This window comes from Oncorhynchus kisutch, linkage group LG21 (assembly GCF_002021735.2).
Source record: "Oncorhynchus kisutch isolate 150728-3 linkage group LG21, Okis_V2, whole genome shotgun sequence".
NCBI lineage: Eukaryota > Metazoa > Chordata > Actinopteri > Salmoniformes > Salmonidae > Oncorhynchus > Oncorhynchus kisutch.
This window is the reverse complement of record NC_034194.2, coordinates 9,332,051-9,347,054: the sequence shown is the minus strand read 5'-3', so window position 1 is coordinate 9,347,054 and position 15,004 is coordinate 9,332,051. Positions and strand designations below refer to the sequence as shown.

At 40.6% G+C, this 15,004-nt stretch overlaps 1 protein-coding gene across 4 annotated transcripts in view; it reads right to left on the bottom strand.

Moving 5' to 3' along the window:
• The window catches only part of LOC109866731 (ezrin), a 54,543-nt gene that overhangs the window by 27,751 nt on the left and 11,788 nt on the right, over nt 1–15,004 (bottom strand). For all 4 annotated transcript variants that reach the window (XM_031800238.1, XM_031800237.1, XM_020455552.2 and 1 more), the window contains one exon: nt 10,681–10,764. In XM_031800238.1, coding sequence (XP_031656098.1) covers nt 10,681–10,764 — 84 coding nt within the window. The remainder of the gene's footprint in view (nt 1–10,680; nt 10,765–15,004) is intronic.

Here is a 15,004-nt window from a genome sequence, read left to right as displayed (position 1 = left end):
TATTACTCAGCATTTCCACCAAACAGACAGAGTGTGTGTGTGTGTGTGTGTGTGTGTGTGTGTAGGGTATTTCTGCTACCGACTTCAGCTGTCCGGCCAGGTTTCTAATGCAATTAGGTCACAGGCTTCTGACAAACACACTGCTAACTAGAGGAAGTAGACGTCAGTGGACTTCACCTGTGGTTACTGGTGGTTATCAGATGGAAAATTGCCAAGACAAAGGAATTCTTAGTGACACTAAAAAGTGGAACATCAATCTAATGCTGACTATCCTGAACAACAGAATCTAATGCTAATATCACTGCAGAGGGCCTGAAGGTCAAATTCCCTAGTCATGTTTCCACACACACAACTGACAAACAAGTTATTCAGGAAGTGGCTATGGCAAGCCAAGACAATGCCTTTCCTCTCCCCATTGCGTGGTGGACTAGAGGCTTGCTACATCCCATGGTGCCTTTAGAATCCAGTCCACACTGTAGCTACAGAATATGACAACATGGGACTCAACCATTAGATAAGAACATACAGTATAGTACACTGATGGACCAATAAGAGGTTCCAGCAACATACTACAAGATCTTGTGCCTTCTGAAAGTCTTCACACCCCTTGATTTGTCATCACTGGCCTACACACACACACACACACACACACACACACTACCCCTCATAATGTTAAAGCGCAATCATGTTTTTCAAAATTTGTACAATTAAGAATTTAAAATGTCTTGAATCAATTACTTAACCCCTTTGTTATGGCATGCCTAAATAATTTCAGGAGTAAAAATGTGCTTAACAAGTCACATAATACGTTATATGGACTCACTCAGTGACATAGTGTTTCATGTTTAACATGACTTTAATGACTACATCATCTCTGTACCCCACATATACACAATTATCTGTAAGGTCCCCTCAGTCAAACAGTGAATTTCAAACACAGATTCAACCACAGGGTGGTTTTCCAGTGCCTCCCAAAGAAGGGCACTTATTGTTAGATGGGTAAAACATTTTAAAAAAATACATTGAATATCCCTTTGAGCATGGTGAAGTTATTAATTACACTTTGGATGGAGTATCAATATACCCAGTCACCACAAAGATACAGGCTTCCTTCCTAACTCAGTTGCCGGAGAGGATGGAAACCGCTCCAGTATTTCACCATAAGACCAATGGTGACTTTAAAATAGTCAGAGTTGAATGGCTGTAATAGGAGAAAACTGAGGATGGATCAACAACATAGTAGTTACTCCTCAATACTAACCTAATTGGCAGAGTGAAAAGGGAAACTTGAACAGATTGCAAATATTCCAAAACATGCATCCTGTTTGCATGGAACTAAAGTAATACGGCAAAAAAATGTGGCAAAGCAATTAACACTTTGTATTCAGGACAAAAAAAGTTATGTTTGGGGCAAATCCAATACTGCACATTGAGTACCACTCTCCATATTTTCAAGCACAGTGGTGGGTATGCTTGTAATCATTAAGGACTGGGGAGTTTTTCAGGATAAAAAGCAGAACCAAGTATAAGGCAAATTTTACAGGAAAACCTGATTTCACCTTTCAGCAGAACAATAACCTAAAACACAAAGCCAAATCTACACTGGAGTTGCTTACCAAGAAGAAAATTATTGTTCCTGAGCAGCCAACATAAATCTACTTGAAATATGGCAAAACCTGAAAATGTTTGCCTAGCAATGATCAACAACCAACTTGACAGAGCTTAAAGAATTTTGAAAATGATAAAATGGGCAAATGTTTCACAATCCAAGTGTGGAACGCTCTTAGACTTATCCAGAAAGACTCACAGCTGTAATAATTGCCAAAGGTGCATCTACAAAGTATTGACTAAAGGATGAGAATACTTATGTAAATGAGATATTTCTGCATTTCATTTTCAATACATTTGCTAAACTTTCTAAAAACATGTTGTTTTCACTGTTATTATTATGGGCTATTTTATTGAATCCATTTTGAATTCAGGCTGTAACAACAAAATGTGACCCGATTCAGGAAACTGGGCACGACGCAAACGACTTCACAGGAGAGCCGTTTCAACGTTAAAAGTTTATCAAAATGCATTCTTTGGCAGAAATGCCTTCTCGAACATGTGAACTTTCATGTGCCTTAATATCAAACTTGTGTGCCATCTGTCAATACGAATAAAAGATTTAAAATTATGAGCCTAGTTGGTTTAGCCACAGAAAAAGACAGCAACCATGATTGGCTGAGATAATGAGTGGGCTGAACATTCCGAGAGATGAGTTTGGATTGGTCTGAGGTGTAAGCACCTTGTGTCTATAAAATGTGCTGCTCGTAATGCGAAGATAATCCGTTCTACTGCAGTTTTTCTTAAAGATATAACCAGCTATGGAGAACAGCAAATGTGTGGCTACTGCTCTCAATAACATTGCTGCCCTGAATTTATCAGGCGCTATCGACAAAGGTCAGTGGGAAAAAGTTGTAATGGACTATTTTCTGGAGGACGATCTCACGCTGACTCTCTCGGACTCCGAAAATGAATCAGACGATGAGGAAATCCCTGATTCAGGTAAAAACATTTTCATTGAAGAAGACATTGGAGTCTTCTGATGACAGTGATGGAGAAGAAAAAGGTGACAATCAACAGTGTTGTTGTCACGGAAGAAGTTGACTGAGGGAAACCCCCATGGCCTAGGTGACAGAGGGAGAAAGATCTGATGATTCTTATGGCATTGCACAGGGTGACTTGACACAACGGGCCAAACAAGCTGTTCAAACTAAAGGGAAAAGACACAGGATGTCTTATTTAATAAAAGGGGTTGCAGTCTGAAGCTTTCATCCATGTATACGGATAAGAATCTAAAATTGAACCCATTTTGCTTAACTTTAGCTAGCTATGACAATCGGTTTGTATTGCTGAAAGCTTGCTGTTAGCTACCCAGTTCGATGGCTGGCTTGCTAATGTTACTCTATGGATTGGGATTTCAGATCATTTTTTAGCTAGCTAACGTTACATGTCTAAACAAAAGACCAAGTTAAAGCTTGATGTTAGCTAGATAACGTTAGCGGAGGTTAGATGGCTGGAATGCTAGCTAACATTAACTTAATATATGAAGTGTGTGTAACGTTTGTATCTGGAATTTGTCTTTCAGCATCAGTAGAACACACCTGACTCTCCTCTACCAGTCATATAAGGAGAATGGTCTAATGACTCCCATCTGAAAGAGAGCTGGCCCAAGCAAGCACAGGTTACACCTGAAGCATGAGGACTTGCAGCTAGTGGTGAACTTCAACTACACAGAGGATAATGCAATAGTATTACCAGGACGCCAACTAGGACAAACACTTTTGGTGGAAAGCTGTGTGACAATCCCGTGTGACAAAAGCAGCAGTGTGGCGTCTCTACAAGGAATCGATGACAACACTTGGTATGTAAAGCATAAATACATTTGACCATTTAATTGACCACCAACATGATTGGCACTACTTTTATTGATCTCACATTTTTTCTGTATTTTCCAGAGGTATGTGTAGTCGGGCTGTCTTCCTTCAGGTGGAGAAAATTGCTGCCCCAGAACTCAAGCCGAGGACAGACAAGTGCTATGAGCTCTTCAGATCTGCCAATCTGCCAGAAGCTGTTAGGTCAGCCAAGCTGAAGAAGCAAGAGCAGCATCTCCTGCTTGTTCAGAGTGAGCGATCTGTCTACCAGAAGATGGTTGCTGACTGCAAGACCACCTGTCAAGACCTGTAGTTGTCTCTGGGGGCCCCCACAACCAGCAAGCAAAGACATCAGGATAGATTACAGTTTTGATTTTGCTCAACACATAAGCAACATTTCCTCCTTTATACTGATTAAGGACATATACACTCAACAAATAAAATAGTGAAGACATCAAAACTATGAAATAACACATACGGGATCATGTAGTAATCAAAAAGAAAGTGTTAAATCAATGTAGATTATATTTGAGATTTTTCAAATAGCCACCCTTTGCCTTGACAGCTTCGCACACGCTTGGCATTCACTCAACCAGCTTCACCTGGAATGCTTTTCCAACAGTCTTGAAGGAGTTCCCACATATGCTGAGCACTTCCATCTCATCCCAAACCATCAGAATTTGGTTGAGATCGGGGGATTGTGGAGGCCAGGTCATCTGATGCAGCACTCCATAACTCTCCTTCGTGGTAAAATAGCCCTTACACAGCCTAAGGATGTGTTGGGTCGTTGAAAAACAAATTGATAGTCACACTATGCCCAAAACAGATGGGATGGCGTATCGCTACAGAATGCTGTGGTAGACATGCTGGTTAAGTGTGCCTTCAATTCTAAATAAATCACAGAAAGTGTCACCAGCAAAGAGCCCCTACGTCATAACACCTCCTCCATGCTTTACGGTGGGAAATACACATGCAGAGATCATCCGTTTACCCACACCGTATCTCAAAGACGTCGGTTGGAACCAAAAATCTCCAATTTTGACTTCAGACCAAATGACTAATTTCCATTGCTCGTCTTTCTTGGCCCAAGCAAGTCTCTTCTTAGTAGTGGTTTCTTAGCAGCAATTCGACCATGAAGGCCTGATTCACAGTCTCCTCTGAACAATTGATGTTGAGATGTGTCTGTTACTTGAACTCTGAAGCATTTACTTGGCTGCAATTTCTGAACGTATCATCTGCAGAGGTAACTCTGGGTCTTTCATTCCTGTGGCAGTCCTCATGAAAGCCTGTTCCATCATAGCACTTGATGGTTTTGCGACTGTTCCAGATTGACTGACCTTCGTGTCTTAAAGTAATGATGGCCTGTAATTTCTTTTTGCTTATATGAACTGTTCTTGCCATAATATGGACTTGGTATTTTATCAAATAGGGCTGGCTATCTTCTGTATACACCCCCAAGGGTGTATACTTAACCAGCACGGCTACCACAGCATTCTGTAGCGATACGCCATCCCACCCTTGTCACAACACAACTGACTTGCTCAAACGCATTAAGGAAAGACATTCCACACATTAAGGCACACCTGTTAATTGATATTGAAATGCATTACAGATGACTACCTAATGAAGCTGGTTGAGAGAATACCAAGCTGTCATCAAGGAAAGGGTGACTATTTGAAGAATCTCAAATATATTTTGATTTGTTTAACACTTTGTTACTACATAATTCCATATGCTTTATTTCATAGTTTTGATGTCTTCAATATTATTCTACAATGTAGAAAATAGTCAAAAGAAAAACCTTTGAACACGTAGGTGTTCTAAAACATTTGACCGAGAGAGAGAAAGAGATATACATATGGATGGATGGGAGGCAACAAACACATTTCACTGAGCGGTGTAAAGACAGATTGACAGGGGTGAGAAAATTTGTTGTAATTTATCATAATGTTACTTTGTTGTTTGCAAGTGCACTATCCTTCTAACCCTATGCAGCCAGTTCCCATCTACTTTTTAACTCCTCGCAAGTGTGGCTTGTTTGGTGTCTGCTGTGAAGGAATAGCACAACAAGTCAACTGCTTGATTGATGAAGTCATATCATCCAGCAAAGGCAGCAGCGCAGTCATCAACTACATGCACCATGTGGGGAAACACGAACAACCACTCCAAGTCTCAGAGCGAGTGACGTTTGAAACGCTATTAGCGCGCACCCCGCTAACTAGCTAGCCATTTCACGTCGGTTGCACGAGCCTAATCTCGGGAATTGATAGGCTTGAAGTCATAAACAGCGCAATGCTTGACACACAACGAAGAGCTGCTGGCAAAACGCACTAAAGTGCTGTTTGAATTAATGCTTACGAGCCTGCTGCTGCCTACCACTGCTCAGTCAGACTGCTCTATCAAATCATAGACTTAGTTATAACATAAACAGACAGAAATACGAGCCTTAGGTCATTAATATGGTCGAATCCGGAAACTATCATCTCAAAAACAAGACGTTTATTCTTTCAGTGAAAAACGGAACCGTTCTGTATTTTATCTAACGGGTGGCATCTATTAGTCTAAATATTCCTGTTACATTGCACAACATTCAATGTTATGTCATAATTACGTAAAATCCTGGCAAACTGTTGCATATACACTGACTCGGCTCGGTGGATTCAATCTTGCTGTGACATACCACACAGACTCACTAAATACAAATGCTTTGTTTGTAAATTATGTCTGAGTGTTGGAGTGTGCCCCTTGCTATCCATAAATAAATAAAATACAATTATTTTTATGTTTGGAAAAATAACATTCCCAAAGGACCAGATGCTAGAATATGCATATAATTGACAGCTTAGGATAGAAAACACTAAAGTCTCCAAAACTGTAAAAATATTTCTCTATGAGAAAAATCCAATCAGGAAGTGACTCTTATTTTGAAAACCCTGTGTTTCTCTGCATCCCTATTGACCATTGAAAGGGATATCAACCAGATTCCTTTTTCTATGGCTTCCCTAAGGTGTCAACAGCCTTTAGACAGTTTCAGGCTTTTATTTTGAAGAATGAGCGTGAATGACCACATTGCGTAAGTGGACAGGTGGGGGCTCTCAGAGTGATATGTGCGCAAAAGAGAAAAGGCAGCAATTGTTACTCCCATTGTTATCACATGTGAAAAGCCAACTGTCCCGGTTGATATATTATCGAATAGATATTTGAAAAACACCTTGAGGATTGATTATTTAAAAAAACGTTTGACATGTTTGTGTACATTATGGATATAATTTGGAATTTTTGTCTGCGTTGTCGTGACCGCTCTTTCCGGTGGATTCCTGGGCATAACGCACCAAACTAACGGATGTTTTTGGATATAAAAAACATATTTATGGAACATTTGCTGTCTAACTGCGAGTCTCTTGAGTGAAAACATCCGAAGATGATCAAAGGTAAACGATTAATTTGATTGCTTTTCTGATTTTTGTGACCAAGTTACCTGATGCTAGGTGTACTTATTGTTTTGCTATCGATAAACTTAAAACGCTTGTATTGCTTGTATTGCTTGTATTGCTAATTTCACAATCTGAGACGACAGGGTTGTCCCCAGTCCACCTGGCCGTGCTGCTGCTCCAGTTCCAACTGTTCTGCCTTATTATTATTTGACCATGCTGGTCATTTATGAACATTTGAACATCTTGGCCATGTTCTGTTATAATCTCCACCCGGCACAGCCAGAAGAGGACTGGCCACCCCACATAGCCTGGTTCCTCTCTAGGTTTCTTCCTAAGTTTTGGCCTTTCTAGGGAGTTTTTCCTAGCCACCGTGCTTCTACACCTACATTGCTTGCTGTTTGGAGTTTTAGGCTGGGTTTCTGTACAGCACTTTGAGATATCAGCTGATGTACGAAGGGCTATATAAATACATTTCATTTGATTTGAGTAACAAAAGGCAAAGCTGTGTTTCGCTATAGTTCACATGTGATTTCATGAATATTTTCTAGTAATATTATTTGACTGTGCTATTTGACTATGCTATTCAGCGTTGCTGATGACAAATATACCGGATCCGGGATGGGTGGCTCTAAGAGGTACATTTTAGCAATTCCATTTACTTTTGATATATAAGTATTTTTAAAACCAAATATTTGTATACTTTTACTCAAGTAGTATTTTAATGGGTGAGTTACTTTTACTTCAGTCATTTCTATTAAGTTCTTTACATCTGGACACTTTAGCCTACAATGAGGAAACATTTCAGGTACTTACCACTTTTAGTCTTAACTACACAAGCAAACGACCTCACATGTGAATCCTTAAAGAAATGTGTGGGGCTGGCTTAAGAGGATGTGAACAATGCTGAATGGCTGTCGACAAAGAAGGGCTCTCCAGTAAGTACCAAAACATTCAAAGGCCCTTTTCTCAAAAGTGAGGTTACAAGTGTATCAACTTTCAAAGCAGAATTACTTTCCCATTGTTCCTAAAAAAATGCTGTATATGATATACCATTTTGTAGCTCTGAGTCTCTACTTTCTAGCTGATGTAACAAAAACTATTTCAAATTTTGCTACATAAGACCAAATCCAGGTGGTGAGTCACACGTGGAATAAGTCAAGGGATATGAATACTTTCTAAAGGCACAGTAGTCAGTAATCTGATAATACATCATTATCCTATTGTCCCTCTGAACTTGCCGTACAAACACGCTGTACTCAAAAAAGTTATGCAGAAAACATGCTGTACAACATCAACTGACTTTGATGTCAGGAACTGACTCAAACAGATGCCATACATTTATGGGTTCCGTGGGAAGAACAGTGGTTGGGAAGATTCACTTTCAGAAATATTGTCAATTATAGTGTCAGATACAATGGGGCAAAAAAGTATTTAGTCAGCCACCAATTGTGCAAGTTCTCCCACTTAATAAGATGAGAGGCCTGTAATTTTCATCATATGACAGACAAAATGAGAAGAAAAAAAATGCAGAAAATCACATTGTAGGATTTTTAATGGATTTATTTGCAAATTATGGTGGAAAATAAGTACTTGGTCAATAACAAAAGTTGATCTCAATACTTTGTTATATACCCTTTGTTGGCAATGACAGAGGTCAAACGTTTTCTGTAAGTCTTCACAAGGTTTTCACACACTGTTGCTGGTATTTTGGCCAATTCCTCCATGCAGATCTAATCTAGATCAGTGATGTTTTGGGGCTGTTGCTGGGCAACATGGACTTTCAACTCCCTCCAAAGATGTTCTATGGGGTTGAAATCTGGAGACTGGCTAGGCCACTCCAGGACCTTGAAATGCTTCTTACGAAGCCACTCCTTCGTTGCCCAGGTGGTGTGTTTGGGATCATTGTCATGCTGAAAGACCCAGCCACGTTTCATCTTCAATGCCCTTGCTGATGGAAGGAGGTTTTCACTCAAAATCTCACGATACACGGCCCCATTCATTCTTTCCTTTACACGGATCAGTCGCCCTGGTCCCTTTGCAGAAAAACAGCCCCAAAGCATGACGTTTCCACCCCCATGCTTCACAGTAGGTATGGTGTTCTTTGGATGCAACTCAGCATTCTTTGTCCTCCAAACCCAACGAGTTGAGTTTTTACCAAAAAGTTATATTTTGGTTTCATCTGACCATATGACATTCTCCCAATCTTCTTCTGGAACATCCGAATGCTCTCTAGCAAACTTCAGACGGGCCTGGACATGTACTGGCTTAAGCAGGGGGACACGTCTGGCACTGCAGGATTTGAGTCCCTGGCGGCGTAGTGTGTTACTGATGGTAGGCTTTATTACTTTGGTCCCAGCTCTCTGCAGGTCATTCACTAGTGTGGTTCTGGGATTTTTGCTCACCGTTCTTGTGATCATTTTGACCCCACGGGGTGAGATCTTGCATGGAGCCCCAGATCGAGGGAGATTATGAGGGGTCTTGTATGTCTTCCATTTCCTAATAATTGCTCCCACAGTTGATTTCTTTAAACCAAGCTGCTTACCTATTGCAGATTCAGTCTTCCCAGCCTGGTGCAGGTCTACAATTTTGTTTCTGGTGTCCTTTGACAGCTCTCTGGTCTTGGCCATAGTAGAGTTTGGAGTGTGACTGTTTGAGGTTGTGGACAGGTGTCTTTTATACTGATAACAAGTTCAAACAGGTGCCAATAATACAGGTAACGAGTGGAGGACAGAGGAGCCTCTTAAAGAAAAAGTTACAGGTCTGTGAGAGCCAGAAATCTTGCTTGTTTGTAGGTGACCAAATACTTATTTTCCACCACAATTTGCTAATAAATTCATTTTTAAAATCCTACAATGTGATTTTCTGGATTTTTTTTCTTCTCATGTTGTCTGTCATAGTTGAAGTGTACCTATGATGAAAATTACAGGCCTCTCTCATCTTATTAAGTGGGAGAACTTGCACAATTGGTGGCTGACTAAATACTTTTTTGCCCCACTGTATATTGTAATCTGATCAAAGTAAAGACTTTCATCATACTCCGTTTTCTCACACTATCGTTAATCAGTTTCCGTAAACTCTTGGCTCTTAGCACAGCACCATTCCTGGTCATGGTCGTCATGGTTCCAGGAGAGAAGGGAAGGTCTGATAAGAACAGTTCCAGTTAAAATCTCTTGAAACCTTCCTTGAGAACATTAATGAGTGTGTGTGGGGACAGGACATGCCTGGAGGTATGAAGACAGAGGTGGGGGAGTAGGGTTCAGGGTGGGTCACTGGAGCAGGACCAACACACACACACACACACACACACACACACCTAGAAAGCCTCACTAAATGGATTGTCTTATTACAGTAATGGAGAATTATTGCAAAGCAAAAACCTGCTATACATACTTGTGGTGTTGGTACAGGTTTGGTTACTACTGATAACAATACTAAACGTGTGGCTACAAGATGTAGGATCTTAATTTGATTTCCCTGTTGCAGGAGAACTTTCCTGCAATGCAGGATATTTAAATATATGTAATATGTCATTTCACATTTCAGACTTGATTTTCCTTATGAAAGAAAATGATCGATTAATGATGATTCATTATAATTCACATTATAATTCACATTTCTACAAGGTTATTTTCCTGTTGTAGCAAACTGACTCAAATTAAGATCCTATATCTCAAATCAAATCAAATTTATTTATATAGCCCTTCGTACATCAGCTGATATCTCAAAGTGCTGTACAGAAACCCAGCCTAAAAGCCCAAACAGCAAGCAATGCAGGTGTAGAAGCACTGTGTTAATATGACAGTCATTAGTGTACTGTTAACCCTGACCTGGTCAAAGAGCTGTTTGCCAGTAGTGCTGGGCTGAACGGCAAACTCCAGCTCAGCGTCCATGGTGGTGACGCGAACATTGACCTGAGGAGACAGAGACATGACAGAAAGACATTAGTAACACAAAAACATTCTTATTTACTATTTAGTAAAAGAGAGATACAGTGGAAGTCGGAAGTTTACACACACCTTAGCCAAATACATTTCATCCTAGTCAAAATTCCCTGTTTTAGGTCAGTTAGGATCACAGTTATTTTAAGAATGTGAAATGTCAGAATAGAGAGAATTATTTATTTCAGCTTTTATTTCTATCATCACATTCCCAGTGGGTCAGAAGTTTACATACCCTCAGTATTTAGTAACATTGCCTTTAAATTGTTTAACTTGGGTCAAATGTTTTGGGTAGCCTTCAACAAGCTTCCCACAATAAGTTGGGTGAATTTTGACCCATTCATCCTGACAGAGCTGGTGTAACTGAGTCAGGTTTGTAGGCCTCCTTGCTCGCACATGCTCACTTGCTCGCTTTTTCAGTTCTACCCACAAATGTTCTGTGTTGCTTCAATATATCCACAATTTTCCCTCTTCATGATGCCATCCATTTTGTGAAGTGCACCAGTCCCTCCTGCAGCAAAGCACTCCCACAACATGATGCTGCCACCCCGTGCTTCACAGTTAGGATGGTGTTCTTCAGCTTGCAAGCCTCCCCCTTTTTCCTCCAAACATAAAGATGGTCATTATGGCCAAACAGTTCTATTTTTGTTTCATCAGACCAGAGGACATTTCTCCAAAAAGTACGATCTTTGTCCACATGTGCAGTTGCAAACCGTAGTCTGGCTTTTTTTTACGGCAGTTTGGAGCAGTGCTGAGTTGCCTTTCAGGTTATGTCGTTATAGGACTCGTTTTACTGTGGATATAGATACGGTTGTGCCCGTTTCCTCCAGCATCTTCACAAGGTCCTTTGCTGTTCTTCTGGGATTGATTTGCACTTTTCGCACCAAAGTACAATCATTTCTAGGAGACAGAACGAGTCTCCTTCCTGAGCGGTATGACGGCTGCGTGATCCCATGGTGTTTATACTTGCCACTATTGTTTGTACAGAAATCTATAGTTTGTTAACAAGACATTTGTGGAGTGGTTGAAAAACAAGTTTTAATGACTCCAACATAAGTGTATGTAAACTTCCGACTTCAACTGTAGGTGTTCAAACGCTTTAGGAAGTAACAATGAATGAGCAACTGTAGAGTAATGTACAAAAAATAAATGTACTGTACTTCAAAGGGGATGATATGTACAGACTAAAACAGACCATGTGTTTATTTGCCTAGTTAAATCAAATAAAAATAAATAAACAAAAAGGTCTTGTAATAGACAGAACGACTGATTAGAGGGAACTGAGTGTGAAAATCACGTTTCACTTTAAATACTTAATCCTGGGCTCGTTTCAGATTTCACACATTAGCTAGTGTGGTAAACTGGTGTATGGTTGTGAAAACCCCTACTGCACATGTAGGCCTATAGTCAGATTCAATCAAATGTATTTTATAAAGCCTTTTTTTACATCAGCAGTTGTCAAAGTTCATTACACAGATACCCAGTCTAAAGCCCCAAAGAGTAACAGCACAGTGGCTAGGAAACATTCCCTAGAAGGCAGGAACATTGAAAGAAACCTACAGAGGAAAGGCTCTGAGGGGTGCCATAGCAGCTGTAGTTAGTTACAGTAAAAGGAACAGTGTTGATTTTAGAAGGGAACCCCTAATGGAGATAGCGATAGGTGGAGAGGCAATAGTGTCATAACCCCTCGACACAGACCAGCTAATCAGGAGTTTAGCCTGTATTGACAATGGCCATCCATTTACTTCAGTTTTGAGAGAAAAGGTATGCCATTCCGTTCTTTGGTTAATAATTGATAAGACTGACCTACTGTATGCCGCACAAACATGTGAGCATGCAGGAATGCTTATAGACTCCTAAGTCATAGGCTCCTAAGTCATAAAATATAGGACACTGAACAAAAATAGAAAACGCAACATGTAAAGTGTTGGTAACATGTTTCATGAGCTATTTCTGTCTGTAAAACAATGAATTTAGCAATATCGCTTTTGTTATATGTTTAAAGCAAAAAAAACATTAGTCATGGCAAAATGCATAATGTAAAATAAAATTAAAATCGCAGGAAAGTTGCTGCAACATTTTTCCTCGGCTCCATGGCAGAATGTGTAGAATTGCAGGAAACTAGCTTTAAAACTGCATCTCAGCTTCATGGAGAAGTGTAGAATTGCAGGAAACTAGCTTTAAAACTGCTAAAAATGAATCTCAGCTTCATGGAGAAATGTGTAGAATTGCAGGATAAAAATAAAAAAAAGTTAAATACAGCTGCGCTGACCGAGCCCATTGCCACACCCCCGTCACACCCACCACCTACACCCATTTTTGACCCAGAAAAAAACCTGGCATGACTGCCTGCTTAAGGAGGTCCACTGAGGTAAATGGTTTTTGAAATATAGTATGTCGCAACGAGGGCACCCTCTGATTTCCATGAATCAGGCATGACGTCAAGATTGTAGTCTTTCAAAGACTTAATTCCATGTAGGTTAGTTCTCATCACATGATCAAATTCCTGCTACAATATATAATATTCATTACAATATCAGCATTGTAAGCTCACTAACAAACCCTAGCCCTACACCTTTCGCTTCTAGGGCTAATGTTTCAGTTGAGAAAATGAGGCCTACAGTATTTACCCAGGCTATTGGTGTGCACTGACAACCCTATAAAGATGTGTGTGGACTCCGGTATGAGGGAGACTGCTGCCAACAGAGACTTTGGTGTTTTCTGTCATCTCCTGGCCATTGTGAATGCCATTGAGGCTCTTTTTATTTATTTAACTCGGCGAGTCAGTTTTAGAACAAATTCTTATTTACTATGACGACCTAACAAAAGGGCCTCCTACGGGGGGGCTGGAATTAAGAATAAAAATATATAACAAAACACCACAACAAAAGACACCACAACACTAAATAAAGAGGGACCTAAGATAACATACAGTAAGTAGCATGGCAGCAACACAGCATGGTAGCAACAACATGACAGCAGCATAACACGGTAGCAGCACAAAACATTGTACAAACATTATTGGGCACAGACAACAGCACAAAGGGCAAGGAGGAAGAGACAACTATATCACTTGAAGCAGCCACAACTGTCAGTAAGAGTATCCATGATTGAGTCTTTGAATGAAGAGATGGAAATAAAACTGTTCAGATTGAGTGTTTGGGTCTTGGGGGTTGTCTGGTCACTGGTCTGCTCCAGTCCTGCAGGGGGAGGATGGACAACCTCAAAGCAAGCAGACACACCTGGTACCCCGTGACAGAGTTCAATGGAGGTACCCCTCTGTGGGATGCTCACTCCAGGTGTAGGTTGGTGTCTTTAGTCCTTCCTCCACTCCTCTGGTTCTGGTGGTGATGGTCTGGTCTCTTTCTGTTGATCTGCTCCAGGTGGTACTGGAGGGTTCGGCAGAGGCAAGGGAGGATGGCTGCAGGCCAAGGGTAGAGGTAGTACTCTACTCGCCTCAAGGCCTGCAGTCTACCATTTCCTCCTCAAGCAACTGGTCTGGTGAAATTGAAGTGAGCAAACTCAATGACGCCCACTGGAAACGGTCTAACGGGATGTCTTCTGGGCTGGGGCCTGGGCTCTGACTGACTGGACTGTTTACTCACTGCCATGATGTCTAGCTGTCTCCGGCTACATACTGAGCCTATACATAATATCTGACTTGACTATGGCAGTAGATATGGCCAAATTAATTACTCCATAGAAAGATCAATTCAAAGTGAATTGACAACAAGAGAAAAGCGCATGAAAGTTTGATTCTTATTTTTGCATCGGAAAAGCCTAATCTACATATTGATTGTTGTGGGCAGTCCCATTTTGCAGTTGTGACTGGGCTAGTCTGCGTGTAGGAGTCCAAACAATAGGAGTGGTAGAGGTTCAAGGGTTGTTCAGTAGGGCAAACTAGCAAAATATGTGACAACAGAAAATGAACATGTTATTAGACAAATTTAGCAAGTACATACTCATTTCAAAATGCTATTTTTTCTATATTGAACACAACCCAGGACTCATTATCACCACCAAACCTGGAGGGGAGGAGCTTCTATAGGAAACAGCATCCAAAATAGCAAGGGAAAAGAGAAAAAAACTATTTACACAGCAAAACAAAGATCCCTTTTCAGCTTGGTCTCCCCAGTGGTCCCTCTCCTGCACCACTATGAATTTTAATGGCGCCCCAGCTTCCAGACTGCAGAGTCGAATTGACTCCAGGTCC